This window comes from Hylobates moloch, unplaced genomic scaffold, assembly GCF_009828535.3.
Source record: "Hylobates moloch isolate HMO894 unplaced genomic scaffold, HMol_V3 SCAFFOLD_13, whole genome shotgun sequence".
NCBI classification, from domain to species: domain Eukaryota; kingdom Metazoa; phylum Chordata; class Mammalia; order Primates; family Hylobatidae; genus Hylobates; species Hylobates moloch.
This window is the reverse complement of record NW_026652288.1, coordinates 96,728,842-96,753,969: the sequence shown is the minus strand read 5'-3', so window position 1 is coordinate 96,753,969 and position 25,128 is coordinate 96,728,842. Positions and strand designations below refer to the sequence as shown.

General features: G+C 42.7%; 1 protein-coding gene across 3 annotated transcripts in view; it reads left to right on the top strand.

Annotated features, from left to right (window-relative positions):
* The first annotated feature begins 8,524 nt into the window (after positions 1–8,524).
* The window catches only part of MASP1 (MBL associated serine protease 1), a 71,267-nt gene continuing 54,663 nt past the window's right edge, over positions 8,525–25,128 (top strand). For 2 of the 3 annotated variants that reach the window (XM_032171883.2, XM_058426928.1), the window contains exons 1-2: positions 8,552–8,634; positions 14,225–14,456. In XM_032171883.2, the coding sequence (XP_032027774.1) occupies positions 8,630–8,634; positions 14,225–14,456 (237 nt within the window). In that variant the 5' untranslated portion in view covers positions 8,552–8,629. Of the gene's footprint in view, positions 8,635–14,224; positions 14,457–25,128 lie in introns of all 3 variants that reach the window. The other variant, XM_032171882.2, reaches the window with a different exon arrangement.

Below are 25,128 nucleotides of genomic sequence, written 5' to 3'. Positions count from 1 at the left end.
CGGGCATCCTTTAACCCAGTCAGGTTGACATATAAAATTAACCATCACCATTTTAACACTTAGTAATTTATCTTTACATTTTTTCATATGTCTTAATACCACCTATATTATTACTTATTTCTATATTTTTGATTAAATCTATTCTGGAATTTTTAACTGAAATCCACATATTTAAAAGTCTGTCGGCCAGGCGCAATGGCTCACACCTGTAATCCTAGCACTTTGGGAGACCGAGATGGGCAGATCACTTGAGGCCAGGAACAAGACCAGACTGGCCAACATGGCAAAACCCTGTCTCTATTAAAAATAAAAAAATTAGCTGGGCGTGGTGGCAGGCACCTGTAAACCCAGCTACTCAGGAAGTCTTGAGCCTCAGCCTCCCGAGTAGCTGGGATTACAGGCACCCGCCACCATGCCCAGCAATTTTTTTGTATTTTTAATAGAGACAGGGGGCCGGACGTGGTGGCTCACGCTTGTAATCCCAGCACTTTGGGAGGCCGAGGCAGGCAGATCACGAGGTCAGGAGATCAAGACCACGGTGAAACCCTGTCTCTACTAAAAATACAAAAAAATTAGCCGGGCGTGGTGGTGGGCGCCTGTAGTCCCAGCTACTCAGAGAGGCTGAGGCAGGCGAATGGCGTGAACCCGGGAGGCGGAGCTTGCAGTGAGCCGAGATTGCGCCACTGCACTCCAGCCTGGGCGACAGAGCAAGACTCCGTCTCAAAATGAGATGGAATATTCTGTTGCCCTGGTGGGTCATGGTTCAACCTGGTCATGCCACCTCCGGTTCAAAACCTTGCTTACAGGCACCCGCCACCACGCCCAGCAAATTTTTGTACTTTTAATAGAGACGGGGCCGGGTGCGGTGGCTCACGCTTGTAATCCCAGCACTTTGGGAGGCCGAGGAGGGCGGATCACGAGGTCAGGAGATCAAGACCACGGTGAAACCCCATCTCTACTAAAAATACAAAAAAATTAGCCGGGCGTGGTGGTGGGCGCCTGTAGTCCCAGCTACTTGGAGAGGCTGAGGCAGGAGAATGGCGTGAACCTGGGAGGCGGAGCTTGCAGTGAGCCGAGATTGCGCCACTGCACTCCAGCCTGGGCGACAGAGCAAGACTCTGTCTCAAAAAAAAAGAAAAAAAAAAAAAAATAGAGACAGGGTTTCGCCATGTTGGCCAGTCTGGTCTTGAAATTCTAGCCTGAAGTGATCTGCCCATCTCCACCTCCCAAAGTGCTGGGATTACAGGTGTGAGCCACCGCACCCAGCGATACTACTTTTTTTAAATTGTCAAATTCTAGAATACTAATGCCTCCACAAGCTCTGAATCTGAGACCCATCATTCCTTTTTAAGAGGCAAATTAGTGTTAATGGCATAATGGCCCCTTGAAGCTTTCTTCTTAACTTTCTTCTTAATAATATCAGGAATGAAAGACAAATGAAAAAGGCAGGACTTTCTTGGCACATATAGTAACAGATGTTGAGCGCTGACTCATGCAACACCCATTTCCAACCTCGGTCTTCCTTGCTGCCTGCCTTGCCATATAAGCTGCAAAATAAGAATTTGACTTCCCAGCCTCCCTTGCTGCTAGTGCAGGTTACGCAATCCCTCTCTAGCCTGTGAGACACAAGCAGAAATCTCCCAGTGCTACCTCATCCTTGTCCTCCTTTTCCCCCCTCCCGCTTTGAATGTGAACATGACATCTGGAGTTACAGCAGCCTTTGTGTGACCAAGAGGTGACAAGCATGAGGAGAAAAGCCCCATCCTAAGGCTGGCAGAGTGGAAAGAATCTTGAGCAGTTGCCCCAGCCCTGCTTACTTCCTTCCTTCCTGCGATGTGAGGAAAATAAGGCCCATGTACTTCAACCTTTGTCAAGATTTCTCTTACTTCCTGCCAAACGGAGCCTTAACTGACCCAGTGTTTGTTAATTCCATGAATGTGATGTGTGAAATCCATGTGACACCCCTGGTGGTGTGGGTTTCATGCTTTGGGAGGCCCTTCTGTAAGCCAGCTGTATTCATTTGCCAGAGATGCCATCACAAAACACCACAGACTGGGAGGGGTTAAATCACAGATATTTATTTTCTCACAATTCTAGAGGCCAGAAGTCCAAGATGGGAGCTGATCATAATCCCAAATGCCATCATCCCCAATGTTAAAATCCTGAAAAATCAAAATCCCAAAAATATTTTAGAAAAAAGCTTTTTTTAGCCAGGCGCAGTGGCTCACGCCTGTAATCCCAGCACGTTGGGAGGCCGAGGTGGGCGGATCACCTGAGGTCAGGAGTTCAAAACCAGCCTGGCCAACATGGTGAAACCTTGTCTCTGCTAAAAATACAAAATTAGCTGGGCACGGTGGCGGACGCCTGTAATCCCAGCTACTCAGGAGGCTGAGGCAGGAGAATCGCTTGAACCCGGGAGGTGGATGTTGCAGTGAGCCGAGATTGTGCCACTGCACTCCAGCCTGGGCAACGACCAAAAAAGGGAGACTCCGTCTAAAAAAAAAACTCTTTCAAAACGTTGTAAAATATTTACTTACATTTTTAAAGGGGATTTATTTAAGAAACATATGAAAACATGACAGAACTCTTCATAGGCTACTTTACACAATAAAATGGACAATAATACCATATTTTTGCAAGCAGAAACACTCAGATATACTAACAACAGTCACATGGGTATAACAGTTATGAGCAGATGAACCATATTCATAAAGAAATAGATCAAAAAGCAAAATATAAAAATGTATATCACACTATGGTTGGTAATTGTGTGCCCCCAGCTTTATACAGCAGTCATCTGAAATACTGTGATTCTTAGATTCTTCTAAGTCTTTTGATAAGATTGATCAAAAACCATGATGAGTCACCACCATATCACCACCACATCAGTTGCCCGAAGAGCCAAGGCATTGAGAAATGTTATCTTTCGTAAAAGCAGATGTACAAAGAAGATACATTTTCATTTATTGAGGAAGTTTTAATGTCTTTATGCACACACATACTGCTTACACACAAGTTCAACATTTTGAAAGTGCACTTTCATGGGTTACATTTACAAAAATGCACAAAGCAAATTAGAACTCTCTAAAACCCTTTATACAATGCATACAGTATTGGAAATGATGCAAAGATGAAATAGGTAGCATAGCGAATTATAAAAAATAATGCTGACAATTTCAAATAGTGAAAAAATCTAAAAGAAAAAAACAAAAACAAAAAACTAAAAAGAAAATTCAACAAATAAAAAAGTTGTGGAGCTAGATTATAGGCAATTGCATGGAGATAGTCCATAAGAGCTGGCCAACTTTCACAGTCATTAACTATATTTTGAAGTCTCACATCACAAAAAATGGCTGTCCTTGGAGAATATGTTCACATTTATTTTCTATGTGACACTGCTCTTTTCAAAATTCTTCTATGGTTTAATATACACCTACATGAGTATTCCCCATTAAGTTTTCCCATCTTCTGTGCCATGCTTCCGTGTGGTGGGTCTGTGGAAATCTATTCCATACGCACACATATATAGACCACAAATCTGGTGGAAGCAATACTGGTGATTGAACTGCAACAATACTGCCCATCATGCACGTAATCGTTTTTGAACCAGTTAGTAACTTCGCTGGCTTCTTCAGGCAAATGTGGCTTTAATTCATTAAAAGCTCCTGGAATGCCATCAGCTGGAATGAATGCCAATACTGAAGTTTTTGTCATTGCTGTATCACGTGACCCGTCCACTCATCCGAAGTTTCTGCCAAACACATTGGATAGAATGGAAAAAACAAACTTTATTGGTAACACCTTGAAGTTCACCTTTAGAAACCTCAATCACACCTAATTCCAAATCTGTCTTTATGGTTTGAGGATTCAATTGAAATCCATTTTCCTCTGCATAAAGACAGTAACAAAGTAAATAGTTCCACTTAATATGATGCAGCTATCTTGTGATTTTGATTTTGGGGATTTTAGATGTTAGAGATTTAGACTTTAGAGGTTTTGATTTTTTGGAATTTCAATATTTGGGATTATAGATTTCAGGATTGTGTCTTTCAGGACTATAAACAAAACCTGTCCAAGATGGAGGTGTTGGCAGATTTGGTTTTTTTCGGCTTTTATCCTTGGCCTGCAGATGGTCTTCACCCTGCGTGTTCACATGGTCTTCCCTCTGTGTGTGTCTGTGTCTTAATCTCCTCTTATAAAGACACCAATTGTATCGGATTAGAGCCCATTCTGAGGATCCCATTTTAACTTAAACACCTCATTAAAAGCCCTTTTTCCAAACACAGTTACCTTCTGAAGTACTGAGGTTTAGAAATTCAACATATGCATTTGAGGGGAATGTAATTCAGCCCATAACAGAGCCTAATCATTTATTTTTTTAAATAGAAGCTATTTTTTGTCTTCTCTAAAAATCTTGTAATCACGTGACAGCATGGCACATGAATGTTCAGAGTCCGCAAGAAGTACGAGAAATTTGCAGACGACGGGAAGAGCCTTGCACTTGACATCGGGGGCCCTGGGCTCTAGACATATATCATTCACTTACAGGCACGGGCAGGCTTAGTTTCTCCGAACCTCAATGTCTTTACTTGTAAAAAGATGTGAATACTATATGCAATTATATATATAAAAGTATCTGGCATATACAAATTACATCTTATCAAATCTAAGGAGCCATCAATTATAAAATGTATCATTATGTTATTTGTACCAAAAGTGGCAAAATCAGGCCAGGGGAGATTTTCAAATTACAGATTCAGGAGACTATTCGCAGATTCATTGGGTTTGAATCTCCTGGGATGAAGCTCAAGGATTGTCATTTTTTAAAAATATTTTCCCCATTATTCTGTTGACAGACTCAGAAGCCAGGACTTTCAGCATGCTGTCAGCCAATGTGCTGAAGAACCCAAATTTTAATTCTAAGCTGCAATCTTTGGAGCTATTTATCAGTTTCTCAGATATTCTATAGGAAGCCTGGATTTCAGCCCTTGCCAACAAAAAGTCATTGCCCAAATTCTTTACATTTGCTAACCCATTCATTGAATTCCAGAAACTCTAGCTCAAAAGTTGCATAAAATAAATACTTTGGTAGAACATGTAAACCAAAACCTGTTCCGGTGCTAGGAATGTTGCCGCGTTTACCCTTAGTAGGCAGCTCTCTGATCCCTTTCCCAGACTATAGGACTACAACGCGCAGGTACTGAGCCCACCTCAGTCGTTCTACACTTTCATGATTCTAAATGATGTCAGTTCCTTGTATGCATTTTTTTAATCACTTTTGCCAAACTTAAAAAACTAGTTGAACCCTTTTAAATATTACTTTTTCTGAATATCTATGATTAAATTCTGAGTAACGATAACCTTATTATGAGCACAGAAAAAGCAAATGTCAAGATTATTAGAGCTATTTTGGACTCCTTGACAATCTTTTAGGTCTAGCAAACTACCTAACCCCCCTCCCAACGACATCATTTCATAGTCTTCATATCCACATGTTGATATCTATGATCTCAACTGAGTCCAACCCCCTGATTTCATAGTTGAACAAACTGATGCCCCACCCCTCCACCCCTCAACCCCCACCCCTGAGAAAGTAAGTGACTTACCCAAGGTCACATACAAGCTGGCCTATAGTCACTGAGCCCAGTTCTATTTCCAGCCTAATGTCCCTTCCATTCCTCCCACCCCTCATGACCCACGATCTGTTAGTGACACTTCAGGGAGATTCATCAAAAGCATCAGACAATATGTAGTGTAACCGAGTAGAAAACTGCCCTGAATCACATGCAGATCATTCCTGAGCCACGTAGTTCCTGTTTTTATGCAGATTTCCTCTGAGCCTTGGCTAACTCCCAGGGAAGCGCACATATCAGATCTGCTATATATTGGCAGAACTTTGGCTTAGAACACATCTCGAATGCTTTCCGTTGAACATTGGCAGCCTTGAAGAAACATGGCTAGAAAATTATTCCAGGAGGCCTAATTGCTCTGTGATACTTTACAAGGAAAAGCTGATGGCTTTCTCGCCCAAGCTCTTCCCTCTGTACTCAGAACAAATGACTGCAGTTCCCAGTATATGCCCTAAATTAGGAGAGGGCAAACTCCGTGGCAGCGTGAATTGAAGGAATGTCTTTACTGGGCAGGGGCCTTCTTCCCAGCACAGCGTGCATTTTGCAAGCTCTTTCTCCTTCAGTTTTAAAACCCTTGTGTATTCCAAGAGAGATGTCGTCCATGTGTTTCTGATTCGTTTACACTTAAATCATTAAAATGTTGTTTTGTGAGAGTTATTTAACGTGTGCGGAGCCTGTGAGTCTTCTTAATGGGAACGTTAAAAGCTTTTTTTCCTGCGCTGACGAGACGGAACACATTTTGCTAAAACAGTGCCTGAATTCAAACATATCCTCCCATCTCATATACTTGTACCTGCATTAGCAACCACAGCCTCTTGACGATGCCAAGCTTGGCAAGGCTGGCATTCGAAAGTGTGAAAATTAGAGAAACCGGAGAGAAAATGGAGTGAGAAGTACAGTGAGAATCAAGCCACCGTTCCCCAGAATATGCCAAAGGAACGTTATCTGAGGGGAGGCAGTGCATGTGTCTGCCGCTTGGGTTAGCGTGGCTGGCAGCCCTCTCTCTGGTACTCCCCTGGACACTTCTACAAGCACAATCTTATTTAAGCCTCATAGTAACTCCCATTTTGCAAATGAAGATACAGAATCAGATACGTTAGGTATTGTGCCCAAGTGCACAGCTGTCTTGAGTAGAAAGGAAAGATTACAGCTGAACTCTGAGTCTAATCTTCTTTTCAAAATGACTCAAACTGAGTTTCTCTACGAATGCCATCTGTGTGTGTGCATTTGAAATTCCTTATGCATTATAAAATGTTAATAAGTAGCAGTGTAATACAGTGGCTAACACTTCAAATTCTGCCTCTATTACTTTCTAGCTGTGTGAACTTGGGAAAGTTACTTAACCTCTCTGGGCAATTTCCTCTGAAAAATGAGAATATTACCAGCCATGTATACAAGATATAAAGATGACTGAAAAGAATTCATATATTAAGTGCTTAGAGCAGTGCCTGACACATATCACTCAATAGCTGTTAGCTTCTAGTGGTAATGGCAGTGGGGAGTCATAAATAACTGGATGATCTTGGCAAGTGACATATTCTCTCTGAGCCTTAGTGTCCTCACTTGTAAAATGAGTATAACAGCAGCACTCTCACCAGTTTGCGAAAGTAACTGAGACGATGTTAGTGCCTAGTACTGTGTCTATCACAGAAAAGTTGCACAGTCAAACTTAACTTTTTTTTTTTTTTTTTGAGACGGAGTCTCGCTCTGTCGCCCAGGCTGGAGTGCAGTGGCGCAATCTCGGCTCACTGCAAGCTCCGCCTCCCGGGTTCACGCCATTCTCCTGCCTCAGCCTCTCCGAGTAGCTGGGACTACAGGCACCCGCCACCACGCCCGGCTAATTTTTTTGTATTTTTAGTAGAGACGGGGTTTCACCGTGGTCTTGATCTCCTGACCTCGTGATCCACCCGCCTCGGCCTCCCAAAGTGCTGGGATTATAAGCGTGAGCCACCGCGCCCGGCCTCAAACTTAACTTTTACACTCAGATATGCCTCTCCCTATTCAGTGTTGGTGGTTGTTGTGGAGGGGGTAATTTTCTTATTATTCAGCTCCTCTTAGATCTAGTGTTGATTTCTCCAGAAGCCATGGGTATAGACATGTATACAGGCCCAGGTCTTTCTGGGGCGGTGAGATTTCTTGCTGTGACGGGCCCTTTCTGGGCTGGAGTAGAGCCGCACACACTCTGAGCAGGTAAATAGTGCCACAGGTGTTGCTCATGGGGAGGAACAAGCAGCCAACTTCAGGACTTGGTGCTCCCCCAGTTCCGGGCCTGTGACTCTGTTCACAGGAAAACCTGCCGTTGTTTGTAACTCTGATCACGAGAAAACCTGTAGTTATTTGGGGCTCTGCTCACAAGGAAACCTGTAGTTATTTGCAGACAGACGCTCTGGGATTTAGCCCTTTTTTTTCTTCTAGTGTAGGTGCTAGAATTGCCTTCTTAGTTGGTTGTTTCTATTTAATTGCTTTTCTTTCACAGGTGTCCTGAAGAAAAGCAGAAAATTATAGTCATCTGGCAAAAAAGACTAAAGAGAAATCAGACTTTGTCCCCTTTCACTCTCTCTCTCTCTCTCTACACACACACACACACACACACACACACACACACACACACACACACAGTGATACAAATACCTGCTTGAGCCCCTCAGTTATTTTCTCTCAAGGGCTGAAGTCAGCCACACAGGATAAAGGAGGGAAGGGAAGGAGCAGATCTTTTCGGGAAGAAGACAGATTTTGTTGTCAGGTTCCTGGGAGTGCAAGAGCAAGTCAAAGGAGAGAGAGAGGAGAGAGGAAAAGCCAGAGGGAGAGAGGGGGAGAGGGGATCTGTTGCAGGCAGGGGAAGGCGTGACCTGAATGGAGAATGCCAGCCAATTCCAGAGACACACAGGGACCTCAGAACAAAGATAAGGCATCACGGACACCACACCGGGCACGAGCTCACAGGCAAGTCAAGCTGGGAGGACCAAGGCTGGGCAGCCGGGAGCACCCAAGGCAGGAAAATGAGGTACGTGCCAGGGGAGGAGAGGGCACGGTTCCCTTTTGGGGACCGGTGTCAAATAGCAGGGAGGGTCTGACCTTGTCACTGGACAGACTCACCTGCGTGTCCTGCGTGTGGTAGTGAGGGGCTTTCTCATCAATTCTTAGGGCTCTGAGAAGGGAGCTGTGGGTGGACTGGGTGCCTTCCCCAGGACTCCAGGAGACATAAAACTTGAAATGGGAGACTTTGTGCAAATCCTGCTCCGGACGCTGCTGAAGCTCGGATTTCTCCCACCGCCTGCACAGGGCGCTGCCTGCCGGCGAATGTGACTCTCCTGCTGTTCACCCACAGGGCTGATTTTTCCGTGTTCCTCCTCTGGAAAGAGCGTTGCTTTCTCTCTTCCAGCACTTTGTGAGTTAGATACGTGTTTGTGTGTTTATTCGTTCTGACCAGAAAAGAAACCAGCTTCCCATAGCTTGGCCCTGTGGTTTCTTCAACCTTTACAAGTTTGCCAGTGAAACCTCAATTTAGAAAACTAAAAATCTGTCCCCATTTTACAGTTCCCTATAAATTTTCTGCATTTCTCATTGAAATCAGAGGCAGCTGGTGGCATGAATCAGGCTATGAAGTACACCAAATGGCTCTTAAAGAGATATCACACTTAAAAAAAAAAAAAAGGATTTTAGAGTTCTGAAATCAAGAACTTCAAATTCTAATTGGTTTTAAACTCTTTAACCTTTCTTATTCCTCATTATACTTGACACTCCTTACCAGACCTTTCATACAAGTTCTTTCCTGCAAGTCTGAAAACCCAACCACCCTAGTTATTTTTATTACTTGAGTGTTAATGCTGTTAAAAACACACACACACACACACACACACAAAAAAAAACAAATGCTCTGCAGATGTGTAAAGTCCCTAAACACATCTTTTACTATTAATTTTCTTTTCAATTGGGAAAGTGTTTTTATTTGTTTCTCTTCTGCAAAGTAACCTAGCAACTTTTCTGGGTCTGAGACCAATGAGAGGCTTCAGACTATGTTAACTCTTTGAACTCCGATTACCTGTGGTTCAGAGAGATAACCAGGTCCTTAAAAAGTTAGTGCAATAATTCTGTTCTTTTTAAATCCATCGTAATTTTAAACCTGCCATTAAACATCATTTTTCTTTCTCCAAAAAAAAAATATGTGATTTATGTCAATCTACTTTGAATGATAATCTCATTTCTCTGTCAATGATCTGGTCTGAACCCCACCCTACCATTCAGAGCACCAGCCCATACCAAACTACTTGGCTGAGTAACAATTCTGTATCTTTGCATATGCTCATCCCTCGACCTGGAGCAACCTTCATCTTTATTTTCCACCTAGAAGACCTGATTGTTCAAACTGGCACAAATATCTCTCTCTTCTGACCACCATCTTCCAGAGTGAGCATCCCTTCCTTTGTCCTTTGTTCTGTTTCTGTCCCTTGAAGCTGCATCTCTTATTGTCCTCGTAGTATCTCCTTGTTTAAATGTCCACCTCCCCTTACAAATCTCAGTGCTCCTTAAGTTACATGATCTATGTCTTCATCTTTGTATGGCCGGCACCTAACACAATGTCTATTTCCTACTAGCCATTCAATACCTATTTATTGAATTGAATTCAATTTTTGAATAGCCAAGAAACTACGAGAAAAGTGCTCCACTAGAAAAGTCTCCAGCAGGTCTCGTCTCACATGGATACAGTATTTCAGTGTTTGCAGAGCACTTTCAAGAGCACTGTCTCATCTGGTTTTCAGATTCTGGATGAAGTAAGCATTTATGGAAAAGTGGTGGGTATAAAAGCAGTTAAGCAACTTGCCCAAACCACACTGATGATCATGAAAAGGTCCAGATGCAAATTTGGGTCTTCGGGCTCCAAGTTAAGGATTTTTTCTGCTATATTCCACTAGACTTTCAGCCAAGTGTGTTATTCTAAACTGATGGCTCATAATTCTGACTGTACCTCGGAATGATCTGTGGTGCCTTAAAACTTGCCAGTGTTCAGGCCTCACCCCAGACCAATTAAACCAGAATCTCCTGGGGAGGGACTTTGGCATTAATATTTTTAAATTTTTCACATAAAGCTATGGGTTTTTAAATTATTTTTCACAGGATTAATTGCTTTGGCCAGATGCCTGGGCATGATATGGGCATGGACCCAGCTTCTTCTGTGAGCTCTTGTTATTCCCTTCTTCTGTTGAAGTTAATTTACCATATGGTATTGAGCATGATGTGACATCTCTTGGGGTATCCTTTTCATCGTCTGTCAAATTAGGGTGCTCTGTAAGGGATCCATGCAGTCCCTTCCAACTCTGCAATTCAAAAATGGAGTCTCGGTGTGTTGTGGGTTGAAACAAGGGGAGTGTACAGACAGTGTATGGAAAAGATAGCAAGTGCCGTTCATGCCACAATCACAGATATATGTGGGCATTTTTAGAGTCCTCCTAGCCTGTTCCTACAGTGGAGCCTCCAAAATCTCAGCTCTATATATTACTTTTGACATTTCTGCAATGTAGCTAAACTTTTTGATTAGCCGGAGGATAGATAGCAGGTGTTGGGAACTATACAGCCGGTGCCTCGTATACAAGAAGCCAAAAACATTCAGAGAGTGTGATGAGGAATGAAAGCTGCCACTTATATTCTTCAATTTACAGCCCCTAACGCAAGCAGGCAAGCATATGCTCAAGCCCATTACATGAAGGGAGATATTTGTTTCATATGTTTGAAACCGTTTTGAGATGCAAACAAAGTAGAAGGGAAAGCTTCCTGGGCCTTCCTCCCACGCTGACCAGTTGCCTACCACACATGGCACCAGGCTTCTGGGCTACACAGGGCTGTCTGCTGCCAAGTCCTTGACAGAACCGGCCTCAGGAGGCTCAGCGTCTCCCCGATGTGGTCTGGAAAAAGCAGTCATGGAGGAAGTTGACCTTTCGGCCTTGCATAATTTGGGTGTCGCTATTATAGGGAAGTCCAGTTCAGGAGCCAAAGCTCATTCCTGACTCTTGCTTTTCGGGAAGTAGCGGGATGGAATAATCATAACTAATGTTTGACTAGGGCTGCACAGTTAACAAAATACTTCCCCATCCTCCTTTACGCTGATAGCAGTGCTGTGGGAAGTCGTTATTATTACTACTTAATGGATGAGGAAACAAGACCTCCCATGACCTCCTAAAATGGAAAGGATAAATAAAGTCAAAGCTGGAGCTGAATTTAGCTCTTCTGACCCAGGGCCAGTGCTCTTCCCTCCTCAGCAGGGCTGAACCTGAACTCCCAGCCCTGTTAACACTGGTTCATTTCCTCACTTGAAAATGGATGCCTGGACCCTGCCAACTGGTTTTTTGACTCAGCTTTCCAACTAATTCACAGGTTAACTTGGACACGTGCCTTCCCTTCCTTCTGTTTCTGAGGCCCTCCTCCACAGATTGGTTTAAGAAAATATTGACATTGGCTATGGGATTAACACATTTTGTTTTCTTAATAGAATCTCACATATTGCTATTGTAGGGACCTTGAAAAAAATTAAATAAATTTATTTTCTTTTTATTGAAAAAATAGTACATGGTCCTTCTTGACAAATGTAAACATTTTATATGCACAAAAATTGAAATACTTATATTCCCATTTCAGAGATAACTACTGTCAATACCTTGGTGTATATCCTTTCAGACTTTTTGTACTTACCTATTTATACTTTATGTAAATATTAACATGACATAGCTACATAATCTATGTATGTAGTTATCTTGCTCTGTTTACATACCCAAAAACTCAAATGTATGCATTATACAGATATATGCATCTGAATACATGGACAGACTGTGTATTGGAGAGAAACAACTTCCTGATTAGCAAATATATCATTGTTAATCTGAAGATGCTGGTATGGTTTCCCAGCATTGACTTTTTAGGCTAAGACTCAGGCTCCACTTTCATGGATTCATTCATTTATAATCTGCTATATATCAGACTCTGTACTGGGATCTTTATATACATCATCTTTAATGCTCATAGGAGCCTTATGAATTAGATATTATAAACTCCATTTTACATCTGAGGAAACTGGGGCTCAGGGAAACTAGTTGCCCAAGTTTTCACAGTCAGTAAGTGAAAGAATTGGGACTTAAATCCAAGTACATTTCACTCCAAAGGGTGTGTCTAACGTAGTGCAATGTGATACCCACAATAATAGAGAAACGTGCAGGGAGCAGTGGCTTGTGGAAGAGTGAAAGGATACTCCATAGCTGGGAAGCTCTGAGCTGGATGGTAGAGGATAAGCAAGACGGTGGAGGATAAGTAGGTGAGGAGTGAGCAGGGCACGTGCAATGAGGCTGGAATGGAAGGGCATGGCTTGCTCCCAGAATAACAGGGGGCTCACAGGTTTGGCTACTGAGATGAGGTGGGAAGGACAGATCAGCCAGATCAAAAGGGCCTCAACAGCCATCCCAGGAGCAGATGCTTTACCCTGCAGACACAGTAGAACAGCGTGGTCACATCTGTGTTTGAGAAAATCAGCTTTGGCAGAAGACTGCTGGTGGGTGGGTTGGGGATATCGGTTAGGATGCTACAGCAATAAGCCATATAGGAAAATGTAAACTATGTAATTAACTGGAGAGGAGGAGAGATGGATTTCCAAAACATAGGAAGTAGAATAAATAGGACGTGGTGACTGTTGACTCTGGGGTAAATGAAAAGATGAATGGTTAAAGTTCAGGCCAGGGAACTGGTTGATGGTAATACCATGAACAGAAACCAGAAATGCGAGCAGGAAAAGATTAGGAGAGGAGTGATGAAGCAAGTTTGGGCCCATTAAGTTCAAGGTCACTGGACCTTACAGGGGAATCAGTCTGTTAGACAGAAGCCTGGTGTGGTGAATACTGACTGACCAGGAGGTCTTTGATCAGCCTTGGTCATTCTGCCTCGTTATTGCGTCAGCCATGGTGATGTGCTCTGTAAGTTTTATTGAATTTTCCTTGCCTCTTTTGCAACTCTTTATTAGTCTATTATCTCTGATTCCTACAGGAATAAGTTGTAGGTTTTTGATCCTTTTACCAAGAGGAAGAAAACTTGCTTTGCTTATTCTTTCTTTATTAAAGATTTTGCATACTTTGACTGAGTTTTTGGTGAAATACCATTTTCAACATGTTAAATCTGTTTAAGGTACTACAGATTCCATCAATGCATTTAAGCCTCATCCCAGTATTACCATGTTATTATCATTTACTTTTTAGAAAAGAGAATCAAGAGTTAAATGAAGCTGAGCTGAAGAAATATCAACTTTTACTTAATTATAAAAGTTACATTTTCAACAGTAAAATGGAAGTGTCAGACTCCCAAATATGATACTTTCTAGGAGTTTAAGTTTAATACTATTATCAGAGCTTTAATGAGCAAAACCAGAAGAAATCTTAGAAATTATCTAGTTACCGTATTCCCATAATACAGACTGAGGAGGCAAGGTCAGAAGGGGAAAGCTAATTACAGCAGGCCAGAGACAGAGATGTGATGAGATCTTGTTCTCCTGGCTGTGATGGAGATGAATGGCGGGGGCCTGTGTTTATAAATGTAAGTAGACCTACATTCATGTCTTTCAGGTGGCTGCTTCTCTATTATGCTCTGTGCTTCTCCCTGTCAAAGGCTTCAGCCCACACCGTGGAGCTAAACGACATGTTTGGCCAGATCCAGTCGCCTGGTTATCCAGACTCCTACCCCAGTGATTCAGAGGTGACTTGGAATATCACTGTCCCAGATGGGTTTCGGATCAAGCTTTACTTCATGCACTTCAACTTGGAATCCTCCTACCTTTGTGAATATGACTATGTGAAGGTGAGACTCCTGATGTCCCCTAACTGGGCCAGGCTCTCTTCTGGGATTTAGACAAGGCAGTATGAAATTAGACCCTTCCAGGGTGGCATATAGTAAGAGAGACACACAACATCACAATGGTATGAATTCAGGTCAAGGTGGAAAGCTAAGTGCAAGCTGATGGGTAGAACCAGAAAGGTCCATGAAAGAAACTGAAGCTGATAGAGTATGACTCAGCCCAACACAACATCCCTTCTTTCTTCCTGTTCTCAAAGCCTTTAGTGTTTCTACCAGCCTCTGTTCCATGGTCACCTTTAATTCAACAAGCAGAAAAGGGCAGAGACCTCAAAGTAAGCAGTAATCATGGAAAGAGAACCATAATTATGTCCAAAGTTGAGGCATTAGAAAGCATTGTCCAATTTCCCAAATAAAGATCAAGTATATGGGAAGTGCAGGGTATACAGTAGTAAAGAGTCAGAGATGAAGTAGGAAGTGTGAGTGGAGGGGAGATTCTTAAGGGCCTTGAATGTCATGCCAAGGAGTTTGCATTTTATCAGCAAAAAGCGTAGGTAGGGAGGGGACGGTCACTATCAGAAGTAGATGTAAAAAGTAAATATGGGGGAAGAGCAGGACCACATCAAAACAATATACCCTGGAATTTAGAGAACCCCCCACAAAGAAAAATTCCATGAGTGGGAAGCTGTTCTTCTTTTAAAGTGAGGCTGAAAAAGGTCAGAATATTTCTAAGGGATCAAGTTTATTGCAGTTATATCTAGTTAAAAAAGATGTGGAGACCTAAGAACCTACCTTCTAAGCTCTCTCCAGCTTCCTGGAAGAGGTTCTCATCAAACAACTCTAGAGCATTTAGATATTTTTAGTATTATTGTATACTCATTATTCCATGACCAGTAATCCAACATGAATTAACCTTGTATTAATTAGAATATTTGGTCAACAGCAGAGAAGTGAGTTTACAAGGTGCTTTTACAATTATAATCTCAATCAAACTTTAAAACAATTTTGAGACAGGAGCTATGACCCCATTTCACAGGTAAAGAAGTAACCCAGGAAGGTTAAGCAACTCACCCAAGGTTGTACATCTGGTAAGTGACAGATTAAGGTCTCAAACCCATGCCTTGTGTTTTTGAATCACATGCTCTTTTGTCTACACCAAACAACTCCCAAGCTATTCTCCACTGAGCCTAAGATACAGCAGAGGCATACAAAGGCACTGTGCTTCCACTTACTTTATATGTAGACCGTTGTCATTGTATATGTTGGGTCTGCCTGCAATGTCCCATTTACAATGGGTCTCTGCATCTAAACATTTTCCAAAACTGGTGTTCCATGGTAGGGATTTTTAACCTCAGCACTACTGATATTTTGCATCAGATAATTTGCTGAGAAAAGCTGTCTTGAGCATTGTGGGATTTTTAGCAGCATCCCTAGCTTCTACCCTAACTAGGTGCCAGTAGCAGCCCCTGCCCCACCAGTTATGGCAATCATAAATGTGTCCAGATGTTGTTCAACGTTCCAGAACCACTGCTGTATGGGATGATGCCCTCTTAGCATGCCCTGTGCTAGGGACGGTGGAAATATTAGGACACAAAATATCTGGTCCCTTAAAAAGAAAGATGAGTCTTGAAAATAGCCATTGCACAAGATAGAAAACAGTGATGGCAATAAAGACTAACTGATAAAGAATGAGAACACGTGGAACTGGTTGCTGTAAGAGACAATGTGGATTGGTAACCTAGATGCAATTTCTATAAATTCATTAAAAATAGAACCAATTTCTCAGGGTCACAAGGATCATCCAAGGGGTCTTCACTGAGGCCATGAGTATGTATCATCCTAAACTGAACTTTCTGACGAAAAGGCCAGTTATGCTTTTCGGGATAAAAGGGTTATCCAGAGTTAAACTCCAGGATAAGATGGATTGTAGGTATGGGTCCTCAGGCTAAGTGGAATCTCCCAGCCCATTCCCCCAAATGATGTTGGTCACAAAATCATAGCATTCTTTAATATTTTGGTTGGAGAGTTGTCTTAACCAGAAGAAAAATTACCAAACATTGGTTTAATATGACAATAAGTTCCATGGATTTAGACAAGGCTAGATATGAACTTTCTAACCATATTTTTCTCCACTTTCAAACATGTCAACCATCTAGAAATTTTATCAGTGCCAATAGCTTTTATTGGTACCTGAGGCTCAAGATCACAGAAATTATAGAATTTTTTTGTTCAGTTACAGCGATGACTTCTTCTCATAATTTGCCACCTCTCCTCCTTAAGATTTGACTCTTAACTTCATATTCATTGAGCAACTCTTTCTCTTAAGTTTGATTCTTTTTCAGACAGAAGACAAATTTAACTCTGTTAGGTCTCCTTTATCAAGATGATAAACACACAAGAGAGGATTTAGCTCATTTCTTTGCTCCAAATAAGTGGAGTATCCAAGGAAAGCAGATGAAGCAGCTGACATAAAGCAGCATTTTGTTAATGGGAAAAAATGATGATACTTTTCAAGAGCAATAATATAATCTGAAGACCTCGCCTAACACTGAATTAAAGACATTGGAATAGACTTCTATCCAAAGCTTGGCTTTCTTGGATAGAGAATATTTTGGAAATTGGTTGATGGTTTCTATCTAGAATGGTGAGACTCCTTCCTGAAACCACAAGTAGATGGACATGGGCCCGCTGGAAGGGGCAGCACGGTCCTGGGCCCTTACATGGAATTCAGGAAATGCCTTTTCTGGTCTCAGATCATGTCCAAATGACATGGAGTGGAGAAGAATATTATTTTACAGCACGTTCTCTGCTCCAAAATTAGACAGATGACCTCTGGGCATAACAGAGAAGTAGTTTACTTGAGGCAACTTAGGGACTGAGCTGCCTACCTGGAGTGCCCTACAGTCCTTGCATCTGTGAGTTGGGACAATTTTCCAGTTCCTTTGAAAGAAGAGATTAACATGGTGGTGGCAGGAGGTGAGATAGATTGCTCCACTTGTGCTTGCACAGCTGACTGTCTTCCAGAAGGCTACCCTAAGGTCAGCATTAGCCTCCTGTAGAGGTTTCAACAGCTGTGGGGCACCAGCAGGCCTCCCCTCTGCAGGATGCTGCATGCTAGTTGGCTGACTACTGGTGCTCACGTGGAGACCACCCTGTGCCCCTGCCTACCACACCCAGTGAGTTGCCCTCCTAGAACTGAGAACTCACAGAATGTCAGGCTGCAGGGGCCCTCTGGGGACACATCTCATCTTAAGTTGTAGTTTTCAAATATGTTCTCCCCAGCACACATTTTCTTCTTCTTCTTTTTTTTTTTTTTTTTTTTTTTAAACAGAATCTTGCTCTGTTGCCAGGCTGGAGTGCAGTGGCGCGATCTCGGCTCAGTGCAACCTCCACCTCCTGGGTTCAAGTGATTCCCCTGCCTCAGCCTCCCGAGCAGCTGGGACTACAGGCACCTGCCACCATGCCTGACTAATTTTTTGTATTTTAATAGAGATTGGGTTTCATCATGTTGGCCAGGATGGTCTCAACCTCCTGACCTGGTGATCCTCCCACCTCGGCCTCCCAAAGTGGGATTGCAGACGTGAGCCACTGCACCCAGCCCACATTTTCTTCTTGAAAATCTTCAGTTAGGCCCAACATAGAGAAGAGACGGAAGTGAGCTGCTCTAGCTGAAGGTGGTTCTGCTTGCTCATCCTCCTTGGTTACCCTGAAGCACCTTGAGGGATTATGGCTTGAATCTTGCTGCTCTGGCCACATTCCTATTGGACAGAAGAGGAGGTCAGGGTTCAGAGAGTGGGTGAGCAGTCTGCCTCTGAAATCCCAAACCCAGAAGTCTTCCACACTTAGTTGAAACCCACTGACTTTCTCTAATTGCCTGGCCAACGCTAGCCCCTAGCATATATGCTTTTTCTGGCTATAAATGGAAGAGAAGCTCTTCCCTGTCCATCTGAATAAAAGCCCAAATATGCTATGTGGCCCCCAGGTAAATCCACATCCCTCTCCAAAATTCTGTTTTTTCCTCTGTTCAGTGAGAGGGTGAAATGAGATGATCCCCATGGTCCTTTCAATTCTGGAATTATGATCCCAATCCTCCTCACCAGAACTTCCAAGATGACCCCACCAAACCCTCCTTATCATAGTCAGGATAACACCAGAAAACAGAAATCGTATGTTTACAGCAACTGCTTCTCAATGTTGCATAGCTGCAAGCACTCCAGTAGGAGCCTGCAGCCTGCTGGGGATGCCTTGGTGGTATGTCATCACAGAACTTGTAAACATATCATGCCAACACTGTCCTTTACCAAGCAACTTAAAATATCACTGACTTGCCTTTGGCAGGATAAATTTCCCTCTTTTGAGGCATTTTTCCTCTATGACTAAATTCTCCTCCCAGGCCTATATAGGAGTGGGTTTAAGAAACCTTCGAACTCACAGGAACATTTTCCAGCCCATCGGGGCACAAACTGCCCTTCCCACCCAGGCCCATCGGGGCGATGATGATAGAACTGCTTATCCTGCTCATCAGTAGCCTGAAGAAGAGCAGGACTCACAAGTCTGTGGTCCGGATGCTCACATTTATGAAAATTCCTCTCCTGCCTGATTTCCCACAGTTCTTGGTCTTCAAGACTCATGCACATCTGCACAGCAGCATCTGCTTCCTTGGAATGTGGCTGCAATGTTTAGATTCCTGTGGTGTACGGATGAGGCATACGAATCAAGGCTGGTTAATGCTGCAGGCAAGAGGCAAAGCACAGCTATTAGTCAGGGAGTCAGGCAGCCTGGGTCCTGGGTGTCATTCTATACTCATTAACCTTGGGCAGATGACTGCACCTAAAAGGGACTCTATTCCCTCCTCTTTCAAATACAAACGGTTAAACCAGATGGTCTCTAAGGTCTAATTTGCCTTGATATTCTGTGCATCTAAGACCTTAGAAATCATGACCCAACCCCACGATCATCATGTCCAAAGCCCAGGGAAGGGCAGTTGATTGGCCAACATCATGCTTGTATCAGAATTTACATCTTAAGATTCTCAGTCTTTTCTTCTATTTATTTGACAGAATTATTTAACAGATTAAAAAACAGCAAAGTCCCATCTTGTGAATGACTAGTTTTTATGTTGTAATATAAGACAAATATTGTCTCTAGTCAAACTTACTGTTAAAAAAATCCCTTAAATATTGTAAAGCATTATATTTTAGATGTCCAGAAAAGAATTTTTTTCCAAAAATGCAAGAAACTAAAGTTCCTTTGGTTGAGCACCAGACGAAGTGGTCCATTTATACTTACAAAGAGACTATGAAGCTATAGTTATGGAGAGAGTTTAGATAGTTAGAAACCAGAACCACCAAGAGAATAGCAGATTACAAGTTCCAATTTCAAGTTCATTTCATGGCATCTATTCACTGTAAAAGGAAGCATAAATCATCTGCATTTGGATTGTACTCTCTTTTTTTCTCTTTATGTCACCATGTGTAATATTTTAATAGCACCTGTGACATGTTTATGTAATGCAATGCCACTGTTCTCCTTTTAACCCTATATCCTTGATGTATTCGACATTTCTTCCATCCTTTCCACTGTTAGTTCCTTAGTTCCAATTCTTACTCCTCTCAACTAGTCTATTGTAATAGCCTTCTATATGTCTACCAGATGTCAGCCTCTCCCCATCTAGCCTACCTTCTATGAGTATCCAGAAGGATCTTCTTCAAACATAGCTTTGATTATGCTACTCTAAAAATCTTTCAATGCCTCCCCATTGTCTATGGAATGAAGCACAGTAATCCTATTGAAAAGCTTCCATAAGCTGGACACTATGCCAAAGACTGGGTCTGCAAAGATCAGCAAAAAGAATTCTTCACAGTAAAATGAACTGTAAAATCCTCAAGGAATTCACGGTTCCATAGAATGTAATGAAATAAGTGCATAATAAAGCCAGACAAAGTAACACAAGGGGTATCAGTCAGTATATAAGTTTGGGAGTGGTCATTTTTAGATGGCCAGGGAGGGCTTTGGAAATAGTTGATGTTTGAGATTAGTCTTTAGAGGTAAATAATAATTTGGCAGTGCAGTTCTCTAAGTAGGATTTCTTAGCAGAGCTACCATCAAAGCAGGGAGGTTGAAGAGGATGGGAATGATGCAAAACAGAATAATCAGAGTTGGCATGTTTTGGGGAGATGCAAAGCCCAGAAAGATTATCTGAGGGTGAACTGAGAAATGTTTGGTAAATCTGGGTTTAAGCATATGCTCCCCAAATCACATACAAGTGGTCAAAGGTTGAATTAATTTCACAGATGGATTTTGTTGGCCAGCCTAGTATTAACTTATACTATGGTTTGGGGGGGTAAAAAAAAGAAGAAAGAATTATGACAACATAAAATTTCCGATCTCACACAACAATCTACATTTCCAAATTCTCTTAGAATATTAGAAAATCTGGCAACTCTTACAGCTTCCTGCCTTCAACAATCAGCCAGCACTAGGAAGAGGTGACCTTGTGGGTAGGGTCCCCACCATTCCCTATAGCTCCCCCATGCTAATGCTTTCTGGCCTCTTAATGGCACCATTGCTGATTTTACAGTAAAGAAAGTGCATCATTTTTCCCCAGTGTCTCTATCAAAAGTAGGAAAGTTGAAAGTTCTTGAGAAAGACACGTATTTCCGGAAAAATTTCTTTGCAGAGTGAAGAATATCCCTCTGTATTTCACACGCAAAGTGTGTATTTCTGTCTAAAGAATTCATGGCAGCTTGTTTCACTCATTTATGTTTTCTGCCTGGCATCTTTTAGCATTTAAGTCTAGGACCTCCAATTAGAAAATGTGATGTGGCGGAGGGGTGGGGCAGTGGGGTTCGGGGATGTGACACAGTCAGGGGTATGCTTGAGGAATGTTAATCTGGAGCTACGTGAGGGACGTCAAGGACTAGTAAAGTCAAAAGAAACTGGAGCTGCTGAATGAGGCCATTTAGGTGGCTGTGCTAAATAGATTGAATATGACTATGTGGAGCGTAGTATACTTCAAGAAAGCCCACAGGCCTCCTGGACAGCTATAGAAGAGCAGGTAGGATGTGCAGAGGTAAACGCCACAGGAACTGGCTGCGTATGGGAGAGGAAAAAGGAGGAATCAGAGGCTTTAAGCCTCAGTTACGACAACTTATTGGCTACTTACCCAGAAATTGAGATCAGGAACGTGAAGATGTATAGATTTAGAAAGATATAGAGTGCACTGAAGTGCACTGAGTTTTGAATAGAGCTGGAAATGCTAGTCTAAATTTTGAGACAGAGCTTAAAGAGTCATAAGAGTGGGTGTGGAAAGAGCACAGAGACAGTGATGGAGAGAGGATTAACACATTGAGGATTAACTTCTGTCTCTGCCACCATCTGAGTGAGGAACCTTGGGGAAGCTCCTTGATCTCCCTCAGCAATGGTTTTGTCATCAGTTGAAAGGAAGGGTTCCTAAAGAATACAACATCTTCCTCACAGGTTGTGGGAAGATTTGAATGAGGTGAGGGTCTAAGTGAAATCAGGACTGCAAAACGCAGTTGTGCTTAGTGGTTGGGAGCTCAAACTTTGGAGTCATTCAGACCCAGCGTCAAGTCTTGCCTTCACTTCTTACTGGAGCAGTTGCTTAACCTTGCTAAGATTTTCTTCTCCATCTGTAAAATGGAGATAATAATGATACTTATTTCATAGACTTACTGTGAATGCCAAATGAAGTAAATGCTTTAATGACATATGTCCAACACATCTCTAATTAGCTCAAAATTACTGTTGTAGTGGTAATGAAGGCAATGGTATGAGTAATAAAGTGTCTGCCTGGTATCACCAGATGCTCAATGAATGTCAGTTTTCTTATCAGCTCTGACCCTACCACTGACTGGCTATGTATGGCCTTGCTAATGTTACTCAGTTTTTTCTAGCAATTTATGGAAAAGTGCTTCCAAAGCACTATTCAAAAGCAGGAGGTTATTTATTTCTCCTTTGTATTTACCTTGTAGAAGCACACATTTTACGACAGTTTCTAACCTATTAACTCATTTGATCCCCATGGAATAGGAAGCGCAGGGATTATTGCACCTAATTTATAAAAAAGGAAACAGGCACAAGTGAATTTGTTCAAGTCTCTGCAGGAAAGCCAGGCTTGAATCCCTGCTCTTCTAACTCCCCGAGTCATGGTTCTGTGTCTCTATGGAGCCTTCCTCAGAATAGGCTTTATTGTGGAGGGGGCCCTGTTGTGTTTCCTGGCCATGCATTATTCCTAAAACAATACTCTACTTGTCAAGGTGATTTCATAAAATTTAGTAAAACAGAAGGTCCGTGAGGGTCCCTATATTGTCTAGATTATTTTAAATAACGTTCTCTTTTATCCTTTGAGAAAAAAAATGTTTTTTAAAAATAATAGAAAATGGAGTCTGAACTACAGTGAATCTGCAAGTGCTTGTATTATCTGCTTGTAGTGCATCATTTCTGATGAGCTCAAGCTCGTTCCCACTAGATTGCCAGCCCCATGAGTTCAGGGCCTATGTCTGTGTTTTCTCCAGTAGAAAGCACAGTCCTGGGCAGAACAGGAAAAGGCACATGTCTCCTGGCAGTGGAAAGGGCTCTGGCCTAGAAAACAGCCGCTGACTCCTGCTGAGAGCTTGGGCAAGTCATGTCTTCATTCAAGGCCTCAGTTTCCCCATCTGCCTGATGAGGGAACTGGACCAGCTGGCCTCTCCAAACCCTTCCAGTTCTGATGGTCTGTGACTCCCCGTCCAATGCCCCTTCCCTCAGGCCACATTGGGTCAGTCTGCATCCTGCTGTGTAATTGAGAGGTAAGTCGCTCCTAAGTGGAACTCTTCTGACCTCTAAGCTCCTAATTTCTGTACAATGCTCTGTGTTTACTTAGAACATGCCCTCGACCTTCCGGCTGAACTCACTTCACCTACTGCGTAACTCTGCTCATTCTCTGGGAGTGGACAGGAGGCCTTGGCCCCAGAAGGAAATGAGAAATGGGTAAACATTTCTCATGAATTTCAATTGTAGTCTCCAGTGGAATTCTCCCACTCCAGAGACACCGGGTCCCAAACACCAATTCTAGCTGATTCAGAAGAGTTAGAAAATGAAAATGAGCTTGCTTCAGGAAAGTGTAATGAAAGCTCATTTTATGACAAAAGTGCAAACAGCACAGGCTTCGGGGTGATGGAAAACAAAAGGAAGCTCCCAGTGCTGAGGAAGAGCATGTGGGTGAGTGTGAGCTGGGAAGGTCCCAGGTGTGGGTGCACATGGGGTGCATATCTCTGTGCTTGAGTATATTACAGGTTGCTCTTGAAAACACCTTGGTGAAGAACAGTGCCTGAATTTACTTCGTTGTGCTTATAAAGTGAAAAGTTAAGGGAAGAAGAGGTATTCATTTATTCAACAAATATTCATCTAGTGCCTACAATTTATTAGAGCTTAGGGTACAGCAGTAATTAGAACAGATAGAAATCTCTAAAGTGAGGCTTACATTGCACTGGGATAAACAGACAATAAACACTAAACATAAAACATAACTAAATGATGTACTAAGTAATAAGTTTATGGACAAAGAAATAAAATAGAGCAGGGCTCTGCATGAGTTGAGACCGGGGCTCTGATTTAAATATGGTGCTCATTGACAGAGTAACATTTGAGCAAACACTTGAAGCAGGTAAGAAGGTTAGCCATGTGGCTTTCTTGGTGGGGGGCTGCCCTGGGGGGCACTCTAACCAGAGGGAATATTCAGTGCCCTCAGGTGGAAAGTGCCTGGTGTGTTTGAAGAATAGCAAGGATGGCAGTGTGGCTGGAGGGCAGGAACATGAATGAAGACTGAGAGCTACAGATGGGGGGCGGGATGGGAGACTGGAAAACAGGGTTCCTGTTAAATGCTGCCAGGCAATGGCAGGCTTTACAAGCTGCTTTCATGCCCCGAATCTCATTTGACCTGATGCTCAGAGGATAGTATTAATGTCCACTTTTTATGTTTGTGAAAACTGCGGCCTGGAGACAGGGGCGTAAGTGCTAAAAACCAGATTGGGGGGTGGGGGCAGGAAATGAGGGCAAAGAGATGTGCAGTGGCTCATCATTCAACATTCAGATAGCACAGACACAGAGAGCCCGCAGAGCATGGATCATAGAACAATCACATAATTAGGAAGTAATGAGTTTTCACAGAATCGATTTTCATAGAACTGGTTTCTAATAGAATTCATTTAATTGTAAGTTTATGAAACTAGGGTAGCAAAATCTCTGAAAAGCTGACAGTTGGCTCTTATAAACTGGTGTGAGCTGCCAGCTGCAGCACACCTACTGCCTGGGGAGGTTTAAGTGACCCCTGAGGTATAAGTGGCAGAGCTATGACAGTTGGTTCTTATTCCAGCACTCTTGTAGGATTTCTGTGCAAAGATTTGAGGATGTAAGTTTAGCCTGAGTCGGGGCAAGGTCCTGGGCAGTGTCACAGGAACACAGCGGCTCACAATCCTTGAAACTCTGCTGGAAGACACTGGCCCAAGGCGGCCCCTTCTGTCCACGCAGCACCAGCCTCATCACTGCCTTCACCCACGTCCTGGCTATGACACACCTGGAGCCAGGCAGCTTCTGCCACAGAAGAACACAACAACCCTTTGTGTTTCCCATCCTCGGGCTATTTTCCTGTCCTGAACTGTTTGGGGCCCAGCCTCCA